The sequence below is a fragment of the Bubalus kerabau genome, chromosome 20 (genome assembly GCF_029407905.1).
Source record: "Bubalus kerabau isolate K-KA32 ecotype Philippines breed swamp buffalo chromosome 20, PCC_UOA_SB_1v2, whole genome shotgun sequence".
In the NCBI taxonomy this organism is placed as follows: Eukaryota; Metazoa; Chordata; class Mammalia; order Artiodactyla; family Bovidae; genus Bubalus; species Bubalus kerabau.
In genome coordinates, this window is record NC_073643.1 from 62,068,934 (window position 1) to 62,087,919 (window position 18,986).

The following is an 18,986-nucleotide window of genomic DNA, read 5'->3' on the forward strand; positions in this document are numbered from 1 at the left end:
TCAAAACAGAAAGGAAAAAGTCAGAGGATTCACACCTCTTGACTTCAGAACTCTCCACAAGCTCAGTGGTAAGACTGTGGTGGTGATATGAAGGCATATAAACCAACCGGAGGAATTCAGAGCCCAGAAATAAAGGTTTATCTTTATAGTCAGCTGATTTCAACAAGGGTGCCAAGCTCACATGATACAGAAGTAACAGTCCTTCAGTGGGGCAGGATGATGCCAACACAGTAAGGCATCCACGAGCAAAAGGAGGGAGCTGGACTCCTACCTCACACCACACAGAAAAACCTAAAACGGACCAAAGACCTACATTTAAGAGTTAAAACTTAACACTCATAGAAGAAAATATAAGGGTACATCTTCATGTCTTTTAATTTGGCAATAGATCCTCAGATATGACACCAAAACCACAAACAATCACAAGGAAAAAGCAGGTCGGTTGAGCTTCATCAGAATTTAAAACCTTTTAGTTTCTAAGGACATCACCAAGAAAGTGAAAAGATAGGCACAGAATGTGTGGAAACATCTGCAAATTATTATTTCATAAGGGACTTGTATCAGAACACAGAAAGAACTCTTACAACTCAAACATAAAAAGGGCAAACAGTCTGAATAAACTTTTCTTCAAAGTGAAAGTGAAGTGGCTCAGTCATGTCCGACTGTTTGTGACCCCATGGACTGTAGCCTACAGGCTCCTCCGTCCATGGGATTTTTCAGGCAAGAATACTGGAGTGGGTTGCCATTTCCTTCCAAGAACATATACAAATGGTCAATAAGCACATGACATACAAAGAGCTGCCACTCACACCCCCCATAACAGCTACAGTCAAGAGTTCAGACAGTAACAAGGGTCTGACAGACCAGGGTACAGCCAACGCCACACCAACATGCTGGGGAGGAGCTGAAACAGGGAGCCTCTTTGGGGAACAGTATGGTAGAGCCCCAAGAGGAGAAAGGTAAGAGTCACCAAAGACGTGTGTCCAACAAGAACCCATTTATGGATATTTTTTATAAGCATTATCCAGGATAACCAGACTATGGAAACAATCCAAGTATCACCAGCTGGTGAGCAGAGAAATACACAGTGGTCCATCCACACAGTGGAGCACTGCTCGGCCACAGAGAGGAATGAAATGCAGTACACGCTGCAACATAGGTGGACCTGAGCATGTTATGCTCGATTTAAGCAGCCAGACATAAGGCCACATACCACAGGACTCTATTTGCATGACATGCCCAGAACAGGGAAGTCCACAGATACAGAAAGTAGACCAGTGGTTTCTAGGGGTGGGGGCTGGGGGAATAGGGCATTATTGCCAATGGTAATGGTTTGGGGGGACAGTGTGAAATGTTCTAGAATCAGTGATGATTACTCCAAAATTCTATGAATACTATTTGCTAAGAACAATAACCTGCATGCCTTAAAAGGGTGAATTTTATGTTAATTATACCTACAAAAAGCTGGCATTTTTTAAGTGCTTCTAGAAGAAAACAAAAAATGAAAAATATCTTCATGACCCAATATAAGCAAGATGTTCTAGACAGAAAACCAAAATAAATAAATGCAGAAGAAAAATCTGACAAATGGGACTTAACAAAAGAGATTACTCTGAGAGTAAAGAGGCAGGCCCCAGACTGGGAGAGGAGAGGCACGTTATGTACCTTCAACAAAGGCTGGATTCAAAAGGTATAAAGAACGCCTACAAACTGATAGAAAAAGACAACCCAATTTTTTTCTAAATAGGTAAAAGATTTGAACTGACATTTCACAGAAGAGGCTATTTAAATGGCCAATAAACATTTGAAAAGGTACTCAACCTCCATAAGCATCAGTAAATGCAGGCTACAACTGCGCTTCACCGCCAGGAGAGCCCCAGCGCCGGCATCTGACACTAAGGAAAGGGGAGAGCTGGCTCACGGCGGTCAGCAGCTAGTCTGCTCCTGCCCTCACTCCCAGGTTAGTGTTCTGTGTCTGAACCGTGTGCATACATGCTTTCCAGAATAAAACATCTGACTAAAAAAAAAAAGAAAGGGGGCTAAGGACCGGAGCCCAGGACCTCACAGGCTACTGGAGGGACTGGAAATCCGTGCAAGCCCTTACAAGCACTGGGTGGTCCCACTTTGGGTGAAGCACCAGAAACCAGCGCTCACAGCCACAAAGCACAGGTGCAGAAATGCATTCCTGCGTCACCCATCCGGGACCCACACTGGAAACAGCTGTGTCCACATGCGGCCTGGCCGCGAGCAGTGGTCCCCGCAGACAAGGGGACAGCACCAGCGGCACAACAGGGGAGAGCGCGGGAGCACAGCGCGCGGGGGAGAGGCCCCGGGGCGGGAGGGCGGCCCGCGTCCTCTGCGGGGACCGCTGACCAGGCGGGGCGCCCTCGTGATGCACAGCTGACCCAGGTCTTCAGCCAGGCGTGCTCACACCTGGGGAGAGCCCTGTGCCGACTGGATCCCCACGCCCCTTTCTATGCTGCAGTAAAACATACACTTACATGAATACAGTATACATATATTTAAAGCCCTTGGCCAGCTAAGAAGGTGGCCAGCTCATTAGAATAAGAGCCTCCGGCAGAGGGCTGGCAGCTCCCTGGAGAAGGGGTCCTGGTGGAAACAGGACTGTGGGGTCTCCTGGGCGCCTGCCACCCCAACAACACAGCTGGCGAGGGACAGGGCCGCGATCGGAACGCAGGCCGGCCTCCAAGCTGGCTCCTTCCCCTGAGCCACATGGCCTGCTGTGATGGAGGAAGCCCAGGAGCTAACCAGGCAGGCGCCTCCCGCTGGCTGGACCCACGGCCCCCGCTCAGTGGGGAGCCCGTCCAGAGTCAGAGTTGGAGCCAGGCCCGCAGCCCCAGGAACATGGCCACACTCTGGGCCTGAGCTGCGATGCAGGGCTCCCCGCGTGGAGCGCTGGGCCACTGGGGCCATGGGCACACACCCACAGGCAGGTGCTCTCACACACACATGGACACCACTGTGATGCAAACGCCCTAGAGGCCTCGGTCAGGGGTGGCCATCGTGATCTCAGCCGCTTGGCAGCAAGGGCTGAGGAGCACAGACTGGATGGCACAGTCAGCGCTGCTGCCTGCAGCCACGGGGCAGGCGCCCGTCACAGCCCCGCCCGCGCAGCCTCGGCACGGGAAGGGCCTGTGGCACGCTGCCCCAGCCCTGCCGCCCACTGAAGCTGGAACCGCCCCACACGGCGTGGAGCCTGGGGGACAGGAGAGCCACACACTGCCCGCAGATGAGGGGTCAGGAGCCCAGAACCTGGAACCCAGCTGGTCTGCAGTAGCTCTGGGAACAGCCTGCAGCCCCACTCCCATTATGATGTGCTGAGGGACTCAGAGGACAGGCCGGCCCTGCAGGAAGGGCAGAGCCAGCAGAAACAGACACAGGGACAGACGCCGGAGCTGCATGGACCACACCAGCAGCTGCAGGCCGACCTGTCAGACCCAACCTTAAACCCCATCCGTGCACCTGCCCCACCTCCCCAGAGGCCCTGGAGCAGACACAGCCCTGCGGCTGGCAGCGCAGTCTACGCTCAGAGGCCTCCCCAGGCCCATGGGTGACGCCAGGCCACCCCGGAGAGTGGGCTCAGACCCGGGGAGGTGGGGTACAGGCCAGGCTGTGTCTGTGCCCCCCCCGCCAGCTCCCTGCCCCAGCCAGTGGGGCTTCAGGCCGCGGCTGGGCTCAGGCAGCCACAGCCAAGCTGTCACGTGGGCAGAGGACAGGCCGTCCTCCTAACCACCGAGGTGTGAAGGCCATCAGGTTGCCATGGTGACTGGTCTCTGAGCTCACCGGGCCCGCACAGACATGCTACCACTTCACGTGCCTCCATTTATTTCCTCTTAGAAAACACACGCGGGGTAGAGGCGCAGCCGGCACAGCTAACAAATGTGATGAAAGTCAGGCCGCGAGGTCGAGGGCAGTGGACACTCTGCAAGACCAGTGGGTCTCTGGGGACACGCTCCCTCGGCAGAGCCCGGAGCAGGAGGGGGGCTGGCGTCAAGCCCCAGGGCACCCATCCACAGAACAGGAGGGCAGCTCATTCCTGATCTCTGGGACAGAGGGCCTCGCGATGCATGTGAGCAGAGGGGAGAGGGTCCTTGCACCAGGCCGCCTGGGGCCGCACATGGGAACCTCGCCCTCGGCCACCGCCCCCCAACAGGTCCGGCCACCCGACCCTGTGCCAGGCCCCCAGGCTGTCTGCAGGCGGGGAGGCGAACATGCTAGGGACGGGCCTGAGCCTGCTGAGCAGCTGTGGCTTGGCCCAGCCTGCCGGCGGCACTGACCCAGGCCAGCAGGGAAGAGGTGCAGACACTGGGGCCCATGGAATCCCGGCCTGGGGAGCGGCCTTGCCTCACCCACAGGGGCACAGACATGAGACTGCAGACCGCTGACAGGATGGAGACCTGGGCCTTCTTTGGTAACTCTCAGTGCCCTGGACATGGCATTCCGACAGCTGCCAGGAAAGCTTTTCATTAAAAAAAAAAAAAAGAACTGAGGAAAATCTATCTGGCAAACCCCCAAGGTAGCAGACTGCAAAGAGAAAACACCAAGACTGCTTCCCACGGGCTCTGCACCCCTGGCTTTCGCTCACGAGTCTGGCTGGTGAGGGGGCTCATGGGCCATGAGCCGGCAAGCCAAGGCCAGTGGCCCCCAATCTGCCGCTCCAGAGCCATGGCCCCGGGGGCTTTCCGCCTGTGGGCCACTCATCGCTTAGGGAACCAAGCCCCTCCACCTGCCAGACAGGGTGATGCCAACCAGAGAAGCCCACCTCTGCTGGAAAAGCACAGGCCTCGCCCTAACCAAGCCAGAACTAAGACCCCACACCCTGCATCCCCACCCCCTGGTCTGCCGGGACATGCCGTTCTCGTCCACCTCTGTGCTCAACCGCTCTTGAAAAATCTGATGAGATGAGCAACTCTGAGGTGCCCAATACTTGAATAAGCCAGAGGGAAATTCTCCAGCTCCTGAAATACAAGTTGAAAAGAACAGGAGAAAAGACGGAGACTGGCTGAGTCCGAAATAACACATCATCAAGTGCATCACACAGGCCTTCCTGCCTCAGGCTTCAGTCCTGTGAGACGGGACGGGCCTTGGACGCCGCACACCTGGGCTCCTGCCGCCGAGGTCCTCCTGGGCCACAGACTCCCATGCATGGCCCGCCAGACTGCGCGCTCCAGGGCGGCAGGACACACGGCCAAGGCCACTGTGGGGGCCAGCCCTCAGCCCCCAGGATGGACACACCTCTACGGAGCTAAACAAGACTGGAGTACCTCCAGCTGGAAAACCATAAGACCAGAGGACCCAACACATCAGCTGACGTGTCTCTCCTGATGCGTCTGTTGTCCACGTTTTAACCCAATGTGACAAACACCGATGTCTAACTCACCAAGCACTGCAATAGAGACTAGGTTTACCAAGGTGAACAGGACACCCCCTCTTCCAGGACATTACAGTCGGGAATCCAACGGGGAGTACAACCAGCTTAAAGCAAGTCTGCTGTGGAAAGTACAAAAGCAGGAAGGATTGCAATCCGTCAAGTCTCAGTGGTGACACCAGAAGGCAGAGAAGTGGTTACACATGTTTGTGTGTGCATGGTGGGCATGTGTGTGTATACAAGTTTTATATGATTTACACACGTGTATGTGTGTGTATGGTGGGCGTGTATGTGTGTACATTACCTACTAAAGAATCACTAACATTTTAATGCTCATTTATATTTTATCAGGTTCATTACCACTTTTGCTGGAATTACTTCATCAAGTTATTCTTTCAGAAAAAGTTTGGATGTTACAAACTTTACTCATATCTTTACATGAGAAAGTTTTAAAATTGTAACTTTAAAAACAATGGTTTAGAATGAAAATTGGGGAAAAAACGCAAAAAAAAAATACAGTCCCAGAAAGAAAGAAGAAAGTGTGTGACTCAGAAATATTTGCAGAAATAATGATTTAAAACTTGGCAAAGTTGGTGGGAAAAAACCCTACAGACTCAAGAAGCTGAATCAATCTGAAACTGGGTGAACCTAAAGAAATTCACTCCCAGACAAATCACAACCAAGTTTTTGAAGACTAAAGACACAGAAAAATCTTGTAAGTAGCCACAGATAAACAGCATGCTGCCTACAGGAGAATGACTGAAGCGACAGTGGGCTTCTCACCAGAAACCGTGGGGCAGGAAGACGTGGCATGTCTCCCAGATGCTGAGAGAAAGGAAGCCGTGAACCTTGAAGTTCGCATCAAAGGACCTTCTGCGCGAAGCAGAAACAGACCTCATCAGTGAAGGAAACTGAAAAGAACCTGTCCCCGCACATCCGCTGTGTCAGAGGGAGTTTGTCTTGAGGAAGGAAGTACCGTGGAAAGAAAGGGACGAGGGGAAGGGAGTGAGGAAGGCAGGGAGGGGACGCTGAGGGAAGGCTGGGGCATCAGAGATGAAGAAAGGGAAGGAACGGAAGCAGGAGGGGAGTGCCTCTCTTCTCAGGTGTTAAGGGTTATTTGAAAGTAAAAACTGCAGCGCTGAGGTGGTTCCCAAGAGACATGTGAGCACTTTCATTAAAGGGGGAGGGAGAGCACACACGCAGGAGGCAAGGCTGGAGCGCTGTGACGCTTCTACATCCCACTTGGAGCCGTGACGCTGGCACCAGAAGACTGGCACGTGGGCCTGTGGGATCCACAGAGCAGGGTTACAACAAAGAAATGAGACTCAAATTAAATCTCATTCGTTATGCAAAAAAAACTGAAAACAGATTACAGATCTAAATTGAAATGTAAAACCATAAACCTCTTAAACAAAAATACAGGAGAAAAGTCTTCATGACCGAGGGTTAGCTGAAGAGTTCTTAAATATGACATCAAAGCATGATCCATAAAAGAAAAAACTCATGAGCTGGACTTTATCAAAGTTTAAAAGCTTTGTTCTGAAAGACCGTGATGAGAGAAATGTTCACAAATCACGTATCTGATAAAGGACAACATGCAGAGGCCTCTGTACACTGAACAGTGAAGAAATCAACCATCCAATCAGGAAACAGACAGAAGACTTGAATGGACACCGTGCCAAAGAGTATCTACAGACGCTGAGGAGCAGGTGAGAAAATGCACAGCGCCGTCAGCGACTGGGGCTCATCCGGCACCACGAGCCCGTGTGCATCAACCAGAACAGCCAATGTTTCATTTACTGACATTCTTCCCTTTTAAACGCTGCTAGTGTCCGGCACGGGAGGCATAAACGGAGGCTGGGTCAGCCATACACGGCCATCAGGGACGTGAGATGCTACAGCCCCCCGGGAAGGCAGCCTGGCCGTCTTACAGCGTTGCACACACACTCACCAGACGGCACACCCATCCCCTCCTGTGTGTCTGCGGCGGAGGTCAGGTGGACACAAAACCCTGGACACGCACATACAAATGCTGAGTCTATCTGTACAGTCAAAAACTGGACACAGCTCACATGGCTTGCAAACAGGCGAACAGGCGCACAGCCTGGTACAGCCACACGATGGAGCACCACTCGCAATCACACGGGCCAAGGTGCTGCTGCAGCAGAGCAGCCTGAGCGGAACAGAAACCAGCCGCACAAGTGACACACGTATAATCCACGTCCATAACAGCCTCATTTCAAAATGAGAGAATTATGCTCCACAGACAAGAGACATAGGGCTCCTACCTCAGGGCTGAAGGAAGGGGGTTTACAGGGTTGATGGGACGGCTCTGTGTCCTTGACTGTGGGAGTTACGTGGAAAAGTGTGTGTGTGCTGAACACTTATGACAAGCTTTGCAGACCTGCACCCAGAGCCAGTAGCGCCACAAACAAGGAGGCGCGTGGGAGCGGAGGCCCTGAAGGGCTCAGGGTCAGCTGGGGCGTCACTGCAGCACACCCTCCTGGCTGACTTCCGCTGTCTGACAGGGCGTGTCGGGTGGACCCATCAACCGTGTCCACACCGCGACCCCCAGGCTGGACGGGATGAGATCCCCTTGGGCTAACCGGCAGGCCCAGGGCCACCACAGGAGCCCTTAAAAGCACAGAGCCTTTACCAGCTGGTGGAGATCCAAACCCACGAGGGAGCCGATGCCGCTGCCGGACTGAGAAGGCAGGGTTCATGGGAAGGCACTGGACTCTGCCAACAGCCAGAGGAGCGTGAGGCCTCCTCGCGCCCAGAGCCCCAGCAAGGACCGAGGCTCCGGCTGGTGCCGTGGCCGCGGCCCGGGGACTCCAAGCCCAGAATGTGGCGCCGCGTCGCACTTCTGACCCACAGTCACAGTGCTGTCTCCAGCCAGGAGGTGAGCAGCGACTCCTCAGAACAGCAAAGGACACTAACAGAGCAGTTTTCAACTGGGCTGCCTTGGGGACACTTGGGACACCTGGAGACAACGCTGCTTGGTACCTGGGGCGCCACTGGCATCTACCGTGTGGAGGCCAGCGGTGCTGCTAAACATCACGCCGGGCACAGGACACTGCCCTCAACAAAGGCCTGTCCAGTCCCAAACATCGCTGTGCTGCGGAGGAGAGACCCCAGGCTGCGGCGCATGCACAGCGTCATCACTGGGGAGGAATGTGGGATCTCGGCACTGTTACTGCAACTTCTATTTGAGCTAAGATTATTTCAGAATTTAGATTTTGTTAAATAAACACACATAATCACAAGGACAATAGATGGGGAGGCACAGCGTCCACACCACTAGAAGTGGGTAGAAAATAAAGTTCTTTGGGAATCTTGGGCAAATATAAGCTAAGGGGAAGGAGTCGACAGAGAGGAAAACATAAAATATGTAAGACACTAATGAACAAACCTGAAGACAACACAAACAGATGGAGAGATATACCACATTCTGGACTGGAATGTTGTTAAAATGACCATACTGCCCAAAGCAAGCTACAGACTCAGTGCAATGCCTAGCAACATAGTAACTGTATTTTTCACAGAACTAGAACAAATAACTTTAAAATTTGCATAAAAACACAAAAGACCCTGAATAGCTAGAACAATCTCGAGAGAAAAGAATGGAGCTGGAGGAATCACGCTCCATGCCTTTAGACTACACTACCAAGCCTCAGTGCTGAAAACACTCCAGTTCGGGCACAAAACCAGATACACAGGGACTTCCCTGTTGGTCCAGGGGTTAGGATTCCATCGCAGGCAGCACGGGTCCCATCCATGGTCGGGGAACTAAGATCCCACATGCTGCTCAGCCAAGAAACCAGAAAGGCCACTCCAAAAACAGACACATAGGTCAGTGTAACAGGACAGAGCTCAGAAATAAACCCATTGTCAGTTAATCTACCACACAGAAGGCAAGAATATACAATGGAGAAAAGAAGGTCTCTTTAATAAATGGTGCAGGGACAACTAGATAGCTCCATGTAAAAGAATTAAATTACAATATTCTCTAATATCGTATACAAAAATAAACTCAAAATGGATTAAAGACCTAAATGTAAGACAAGGTTCTATAAAACTCCTCGAGGAGAACATAGGCAGGGCACTCTGACACACTTCACAGCAGTATTGGATCCCTTTCCTAAAGGAAATAAAAGTAAAAATAAACAAAACAAATGGGACCTCATTAAATTTAAAAGTTTTGACACAGCGAAGAAAACCATTGACAAAACAAAGGACAACCTACTGCATGGGGGACGATATCTGCCAGTGACACAGCCGACAGGGATTAACATCCCACATATCCCAGCAGCTCATGCAGCTCAACGTCAGAAACACAAACAACCTGGTTAAAAAGATTGGGCAGAAGAGCTGAATAGACATTTTTCCAAAGAGGAAATGCAAACGGCCGACGGGCACATGAAGAGATGCTCAACGCTGCTAATCGTCAGGGAAATGCAATCAAGTGAGCCACCACCTCACCCCTGCCAGATGGCCCTCATCAAAAAGAACCAGTAACAAGTGCTGGAGAGGCTGTGGGGAGAAGAGAGCCCTGCACACTGTTGGGCGGGATGTAGCTGGTGCACCCACTGTGGAGAACAGTATGACGGTTTTTCAAAAAATGAAAACTTGAACTTCCATCTGATCCAGCAATTCCACTCCTGGCTATATGAAAAAAATGTACCAAAGACACTAATTTGAAAAGATACACCCAAACCCATGTTCATAGCAGCGTTCACAATGCCCAAGGTATGGAAGCAACCTGTGTCCATCAACAGAGGAACAGATAAAGAAGGTGTGGTACGTATACAATGGAATACAACTCAGTCATACACATGAATGAAATTTCACCATCTGCAAAACGGATGGGCTTAGCATCGTGGTAAGTGAAACAGAGAAAGACAAAGAATCCAAAAAATACAACAAATTAGTGAATAAAACAAAAAAGGAGAGTCACATACAGAGAAAGACCCACTGGTGCCTGGTGGGGGGAGGGCCAGTGCAGGCTGGAGACTGAAAGGGGCAAACCACCGGGTGTGAGACGAGCGCACGGATGTTCCTGGGGACACAGCCGATACCGCATGGCAGCAGTGAGCGGAAAGCGCCTTCAGAAAATAACACACCACACACACACACCACACACACACACACACACACACACACACAAGGAAGGAAGGACACCGGTGGACGAAAGCCACAGGACAGACCACCCCTAGAACCCCGTCAGAGCACAGGTCTGGGCGGCCGCGCAGGAAGGCAGAGCCCCAAGTGCACTCGGGTCCCCGCCTCCACGAACCACTACCCCAGACTCAGCCCCTCAACACTGAGGTCACGGTTGTAACTCTGACCCCAGTGAGTACCACAGAGGCCCCAGCCTGACCTGGCAGCCTGCACGGCTGCTGGGGCCCCAGCCTGCACCCCAACTCTCACAAATGACACCTGCTGACCGCGGGGTATGTGTGGCTCCCACCGTGGGTCCTCACGGGAAAAGACAAGCACACCTGACCCAGGACTGAGCTGAGGGCAGGGCTGTCAGAGGCGCACACCCCGCTGAGGGGCTTCCTGGCACACTCCTGGTCCAGCATGCACGGACCCGCCCAGGAGCCCCCAGTGCCGCAGGGTGCTGAGGGGCCCCGGAGCCCATGTGAGGGACGCAGCCTCCAGCACGCAGGCCGTGCACAGCGGTGTCCCGAGGGGGCCGGGCCCGCCTTGGGCAGATGTCGGTGCACATCGGGCCTTCCTGCCTGTCTCCTTAGGTGCGCTCCTAGGACAGCAAGGTGCTGGACGCCTCATCAGAGCCAGAGGACAGGAGGATGGGGGGTGGGGCCACAGTCAACCACAGGCCGCCCCTGGCTCTGGAAGGGGCGCTGCCGGTGTGGGGCCAGCCAGCCAGGCCAGGGAAGAACCCCCGCCCAAGTCCCGCAGGAACAACCACCCCCCAGGCCCACACCCTTCTTCCAGGCCTCCCCGCAGCTTTCCCATTGCCACGACCCTCCCAGAACCTTCCAGGATCCGTCCCACACACGTGGGCTCTTGTGGGCATCGGCCAAGGCAGGCTTCTGCTACCGGCAGGACCTGATCAGAAGCACGTCAGGATGGAGTCAGACACGGCTGGGACCCCCATCTCTAGGGCTGGTGACATCACCAGCCCGCACGCAGAAGGGCAGAGCCGGGCCCAGGATCCCCAGGGCGCAGGCGCCATCCAGAGACCGAGAGAAACAGAAGGGCCCGCATGGCAGAAACGCCAGGGCAGCCAGCACAGCAAGCAGGCGGCCCCTCGTTATTCAATTACTCACTCTGTAAATCGAGAATTAACGTTCACGGAGCTGGTGACTGACATAATTACAATTTAAAAAGGGCAATTAATCTTCGGCTTGTTCCTCGCCTTGCCAGGAGTCGCGGGCTCGTGGGCACCAGCACAGCTATGAGAGGACCAGCATGCAGGCAAGCACGCCCGGCCTCCCTGCCGCTCTGCCCAGCCTGGGGGTCCCTGCACCCGACTCCCTAGTGGCTGCAGGCAGCACTGAGGTCCGGGGAGAGGTGGGCAGAGCGGGGGAGGGTGGGGCGCTCAGGGAAGGCAGGGGGCACAGGAGGGCTCCTGCTGCCTGCCTGCATCACCACAGCCGCCTGGGCCTGGCCACTCACGCAGGCAGACTCCACCGAGCCCAGCGAGGCACTTCTGCTTTCTTCTCCCGGTAGACCAACACAGAGTTCTCCCGAAGGACACAGTCCTGGGGGAAGCACCTGGAAAGCAAAAGCCGTGGAACCCAGCTCTATTGCACGGAGCCTGGGTCTCAAAGCGACCTTTGGCCACATCAGAACTCACTGCTTCCTGGCCCTGAGCCCGGAGGCAGCCACTCCAGCGGAGACATCCCAGAGCACAAGGTCTGTTGCAGCCTTGTACCCACATCCCGGCAAAGGCCTGCAGCTGATCTCGGGGGGCGCAGGCCCTCTGCCGGCCTTAGGGACAGCCGTGAAGGCCGCCACCAGCCCCGGGACCCACCGGCTGCACCAGCGATGGTGTGAGGGCGGCAGGGCCGCAGGTCGGGCCAAGGGGATGTGAGCATGAGTCCCGGGATAGCAGTGCTTCCAGAATGAAGAGACAGGTCCATCGGTGAGCCCGCCCCGCCCCGCCTGAGATCCTGGGGGAGGACCTGGCCCGATGTTACCGGGGGGTGGGGCGGGGGGGCGCCAAGGCCTCAGGTGTGGAGAAGCAGCTGTCTTTCCTGGAGGATGACGGCGCCTGCTGGGCCGCCCGTCTCCCCATAGCTGGGAGCTCTGTGCCCTGCAGCCAGAGGCCGTGCTGACCCGGGAGGAAGGCAGCGCCGCCCCGTGAGCACAGCCTCCCCACGCGCCTGATGAACCCCACGGCTGGAACGTGCACACAGACAGGATGGCCAGGGTCCCGGCATGCAGACCCCAAGGCCCCCACACATGCGGACGGCCAGTCAGGGTCAAGGGCAACCCTCCAAGGTGAGGAAGAGCCAGGCAAAGCGCAAGAGACCACGGGGGCTTTTTCTTGCAAACGCATCAACTACCTCTGGACAAGCAACTAAGAGATGGGTCAGCTTTGAAACCAGTCAGCTTTACCCCAATACAGGAGGCCAGGCAGCCAGAGGAAGCGCTGAATGGCATTTTGTACTTGCTGGCTTTTGAGCAATGTTGATGTATTCTCTATTCATAATAAAATCATACGTGAAAGAAATAGAAAAAAATAAAAGCTGCCCTCCTCCTGCTGTAGGTGTTTCTCTACCCTTCATTACACCAGTGCCCCCGGTGATTTCTGCAACGTCTGTGCATCTCCATATTCACAGTTGTCCTTAAACTCTACCTTCACGTCTTCACTTAAGTTGGTTTTAAAACTTTAGCTAGCACAAGTGGGAAACTGTGATCATGCACGGAAGCCATAGCGGGCAGAGATCCAGGAGACGCCCTGAGCTCTGGGCGGAGGACCCGAATCTGACTCACAGGCTGCTAAAGGGAAACCCCGTTACCAACACAAATGGGACAGTGAGAGGTTCTTTTCAAACAAAGATGGTAAAGCGAGACTGATAAGAAGAGCCCAGGCTCTGTGCCACGCCCTACTGCAGCCTCAGCAGAGGCTCCCACAGCACAGGCTGAGACTCGGGGCGGCAGGACGCTGGCACCCTCGGGGAGTAGGGAGGGAATCAGAGATAAAGAAGACAAAGACTTCTTCTTGCCCTGGGGAGTTGATAGCCTACTTAGGCAGAGATAGCTTGAGTGAGACAAAGCTGTGGTTCATGGGATTAGATCCATTAGTTCTCTGTGATTCTGGTGCTACCCAAGACAGAAGGGTCATGGTGGACAGGTCTGACAGAACGTGGTCCACTGGAGAAGGGAATGGCAAACCACTTCAGTATTCTTGCCTTGAGAACCCCACGAACAGTATGAAAAGACAAAAAGATAGGATACTGAAAGATGAAATTCCTAGGTCACTAGGTGCCCAATAGGCTACTGGAGATCAGTGGAGAAATAACTCCAGAAAAAATGAAGACACGGAGCCAAAGTGAAAACAAAACCCAGTTGTGGTTGTGACTTGTGATAAAAGTAAAGTCCAATGCTGGAAAGAGCAATATTGCATGCTATGCTATGCTATGCTAAGTCACTTCAGTCGTGTCCAACTCCGTGCGACCCCATAGACGGCAGCCCACCAGGCTCCCCGGTCCCTGGAATTCTCCAGGCAAGAACACTGGAGTGGGTTGACATTTCCTTCTCCAATGCATGTAAGTGAAAAGTGAAAGCGAAGTCGCTCAGTCGTGTCCGACTCCCAGCGACCCCATGGACTGCAGCCTTCCAGGCTCCTCCATTCATGGGATTTTCCAGGCAGGAGTACTGGAGTGGGTGCCATTGCATATTGCATAGGAACCTGGAATGGTAGGTCAATGAATCAAGGCAAATTGGAAGTGGTCAAACAGGAGACAGCAAGAGTGAACGTCGACATTCTAAGAATCAGCGAACTAAGATGGACTGGAATGGGTGAATTTAACTCAGATGAACATTATATCTACTACTATAAGCAAGAATCCCTTAGAAGACATGGAGTAGCCATCATGGTCAACAAAAGAGTCCGAAATGCAGTACTTGGATACAATCTCAAAAATGACTGAATGATCTCTGTTCGTTTCCAAGGCAAACCATTAAATATCACGGTAATCCAAGTCTATGCCCTGACCAATATGCTGAAGAAGCTGAAGTTGAATGGTTCTATGAAGACCTACAAGACCTTCTAGAACTAACACCCCAAAAAAGATGTCCTTTTCATTATAGGGGTCTGGAATGCAGAAGTAGGAAGAAACACCTGGATTAATAGGCAAATTTGGCCTTGGAATATGGAATGAAGCAGGTCAAAGGCTAGTAGAGTTCTGCTAAGAGAACACACTGGTCATAGCAAACACCCTCTTCCAACAACACAAGAGAAGACTCTACACATGGACATTACCAGACGGTCAACACCGAAATCAGATTGATTTTATTCTTTGCAGCAAAGATAGAGAAGCTCTGTACAATCAGCAAAAACAAGACCAGGAGCTGACTGTGGCTCAGATCATGAACTCCTTATTGCCAAATTCAGACTTAAGTTGAAGAAAGAAGGAAAGACCACTAGACAATTCAGGTATGACCTAAATCAAATCCCTTATGATTACACAGTTGAACTGAGAAATAGATTCAAGGGACTAGATCTGGTAGATAGAGTGCCTGATGAACTATCGACGGAGGTTCATGACATTGTACAGGGGACAGGGATCAAGACCATCCCCATGGGAAAGAAATGCAAAAAGCAAAATGGCTGTCTGGGGAGGCCTTACAAATAGCTGTGAAAAGAAGAGAAGAAAAAAGCAAAGGAGAAAAGGAAAGATATACCCATCTGAATGCAGAGTTCCAGAGAATAGCAAGAAGAGATAAGAAAGCCTTCCTCAGTGATCAATGCAAAGAAATAGAGGAAAGCAATAGGATGGGAATGACTAGACATCTCAAGAAAATTACAGATACCGAGGGAACATTTCCTGCAAAGATGGGCTCAATAAAGGACAGAAATGCTAAGGACCTAACAGAAGCAGAAGAGATTAGAAGAGGTGGCAACAATACACAGAAGAACTGCACAAAAAAGATCTTCATGACCTGGACAGCCATGCTGGCGTTGTCACCCACCTAGAGCCAGACATCCTGGAATGTGAAATCAAGTGTGCTTCAGGAAGCATTACTACAAACAAGGCTAGTGGAGGTGATGGAATTCCAGCTGAGTTGTTTCAAATCCTAAAGGTTATGCTGTTAAAGTGCTGTACTCAGTATGTCAGCAAATTTGGAAACTCAGCAGTAGCCACAGGACCAGAAAAGGTGAGTTTTCATTCCAGTCCCAAAGAAGGGCAATGCCAAAGAATGTTCCAACTACCATACAATTGTGCTCATTTCACATGCTATTAAGGTTATGTTCAAAATCCTTCAAGCTGGGCTTCAGCAGTGTGTGAACCAAGACCTTCCAGATGTACAAGCTGGGTTTATAAAAGGCAGAGGAACGAGAGATCCTTGGATTGGACTGGATCCAACATTCATTGGATCACAGAGATAGCAAGGGAATTCCAGAAAAACATTGACTTCTGCTTCATTGACTATTCTAAACCCTTTGACTGTGTGGATCACAACAAACTGTGGAAAATTCTTAATAGAAGTACCAGACCACCCTACCTGTCTCCTAAGAAACTTGTATGGGAGTCAAGAAGCAACAGTTAGAACGTTATAGGGAACAACAGACTGGTTCAAAATTGGGAAAGGAGTATGACAAGACTATAAACTGTCATCCTCTTTATTTAACTTATATGCAGAGTACATCATGCGAAAAGCTGGGCTGGATGAATCACAAGCTGGAATCAAAATTGCTGGGAGAAATATCAACAAACTCAGATATGCAGATGACACCACTCTAATGGCAGAAGGTGGAGAGCAACTAAAGAGACTCTTGATGAGGGTAAAAGAGGAGAGTCATAAAGCTGGCTTCAAATTCAATGTTCATAAAACTATGATCATGGCATCTGGTCCCATCACTTCATGGTAAATAGACAAGGAAAAAGCATAAGCAGTTGACAGATTTTCTTTTCTTGGGGCCCAAAATCACTGCTGATGGTAACTGCAGCCATGAAATTAAAAGATGCTTGCTCCTTGGAAGAAAAGCTATGGCAAACCTAGTCAGTGCATTAAAAAGCAAAGACATCACTCTGCTAACAAAGGTCCATCTCATCAAAGCTATGGTTTTCCCAGTAGTCATGTAGAGATGTGAGAGTTGGACCCTAAAGAAGGCTGAGTGCCGAAAAATAAATGCTTTCAAATTGTAGTGCTGGAGAAGGCTCTTCAAAGTCCCTTGGACTGCAAGGAGATCCAACTAGTCAATCCTAAAGGAAATCAATCCTAAATATTCATTGGAAGGACTGATGCTGAAATTGAAGCTCCAATCCTCTGGCCATCTGATGAGAAGAGCCAACCTATTAGAAAATACCCTGACGCTGGGAAAGCTTTAAGGCAAAAGGAGAAGAGTACATCAGAGGATGAGATAGTTAGACAGCATCACTGATTCAGTGGATATGAGTTTTGGCAAACTTGGGGAAATAGTGGAGGACAGGGGAGCCTGACGTATTGCAGTCCATGGGGTCGCAATGGGTCAGACACAACTTAGTGACTGAACAACAGATACAAACGACTAAAACAAGAAATGAAAGTGGGAACTGACTGCAAAAATTAAAAGGAGTGAAAGGAAGCATTATAAACAACTGTGTGCCAACAACTCAGGTAACCTAGAAGAAACGTACAAATTCCTAGAAACACACAAATTGCTTAAACTGAGTCAAGAATAAATAGAAAATCTCAAAAGATCTATCACAAGAAAGATGTTGATGTCAGTAATCAAAAACCTCCCACACAGAAGTCCAGGACCAGACAAATTTACGGGTGAATTCTACCAAACAGTAAAAGAATTAATCCCAATCCTTCCCAAACTCTTCCCAAAAATGAAAGAGAAGGCCACACTTTCTAACCTCTTGTACGAGACTAGATAACTCTGACACCAAAGCCAGATAACAACATCAGAAAAAAAGATACAAGCCAATATTCCTTAAGAATATAGAGGCAAAATCCTTAACAAAATACTATTAACACTCAATAGTAAGCCAAACCCAACATCACAGTCCAAGAATTACACACCATGATCAAATTGATTTATATCAGAAATGCAAGGCTGGTTCAACTTGAGAAAAAATTTTCTATATAATACATTGCATTAATTGAAAAAAAGGGAAAACACATGTAATCATCTGAACTGATGCAGAAAAGGCATCTGAAAAAACCCAAAGCCTTTTATATTAAAAACTCTCAGAAAAGTAAGAAATAGGTGAACACTTCCATTAGCTATTAGTTCTAATAGTTACAGCTATTATTAATTCTAAGGATATTAAAACTAATGAACTCAGCAAAATTGCAGGGTACAGGGCCAACACTCAAATACCAGCTCCACTTCCACACACCAGCAATGAGCAATCCAAAAATAAACTTAAGAAAGCAATTTCATTTACAATAGCATATAAAAGAATAAAATAGTAAGTAATAAATTTAACAAGAATATGAAAGAATTATACTCTGAAAACTATAAAACATTGGTGAAATTTAAGTGAACTCAATAAATGGAAAAGCACCTGATGTGCATGGTTACAAAGAATTAATATTGTTAAGATGTCAATGTGTGCAGGCGTGCTAAGTCATTTCAGCTGTGTTTGACTTTGCAACCCTATGGACTGTAGCCTGCCAGGCTCCTCTGCCCATTGGATTCTTCTGGCAAGAATACTAGACTGGATTGCCATGCCCTTCTCCAGAGGATCTTCCTGACCCAGGGATGGAGCTCACATCTCTAACGTCTCTTGCATTGGCAGGCGGGTTCTTTACCTCTAGCACCACCTGGGAAGCCCTAAGATGTCAGCACTAACAGTTTAATGAAAATGAACGTGAAAGTCGCTCAGTCACGTCCAGCTTTTTGTGACCGCATGAACCATACAGTCCATGAAATTCTCCAGACCAGAATACTAGAGTGGGTAACTGTTCCCTTCTCCGGGAATCTTCCCAACCCAGGTCTCCCTCATTGCAGGCGGATTCTTTACCAATTGAGCCACCAGGGAAGCCCAAGAATACTGGAGTGGGTAGTCTTATCTCTTCTCCAGTGGATCTTCCTGACCCAGGCATAGAACCAGGGCCTCCTGCATTGTAGGCAGATTCTTTACCAGCTTAGCTACCATGGAACAGTTTAATAGTATCCTCTTAAACTTCACGTCCATTAGAACTTTAGAATGCTGCCTTACTTGGAAAGACGTAATTGTTACAATGAAGTCACAATGGATCAGGGTGTGTCCTACATCCAACATGACTGGTGTCCTTACAAGAGGGAGAAATGGACAAAAAGACACAGGGGGAGGACAGTCATGTGAAGAGGGAGAGAGACTTAAGCCAAGCCAAGGACATCAAGGGTTTCCAGTCAACACCAGGAGGTAAGAGATGACATGGAACAGATTCTTCCTAAGATGCATCAGACTCATCATGGCCC

The 18,986-nt window shown here is 50.6% G+C and overlaps 1 protein-coding gene across 4 annotated transcripts in view; it reads right to left on the bottom strand.

The window, feature by feature from the left end:
- CHCHD6 (coiled-coil-helix-coiled-coil-helix domain containing 6) overlaps positions 1–18,986 on the bottom strand; it is an 89,914-nt gene that overhangs the window by 35,371 nt on the left and 35,557 nt on the right. The window contains exon 5 of one of the 4 annotated variants that reach the window (XM_055557486.1): positions 5,812–6,672. The exons of the other annotated variants lie outside the window; for them this stretch is intronic. Coding sequence (XP_055413461.1) covers positions 6,496–6,672 — 177 coding nt within the window. The 3' untranslated portion in view covers positions 5,812–6,495. Of the gene's footprint in view, positions 1–5,811; positions 6,673–18,986 lie in introns of those variants that run through there. 4 annotated transcript variants of the gene reach the window in all.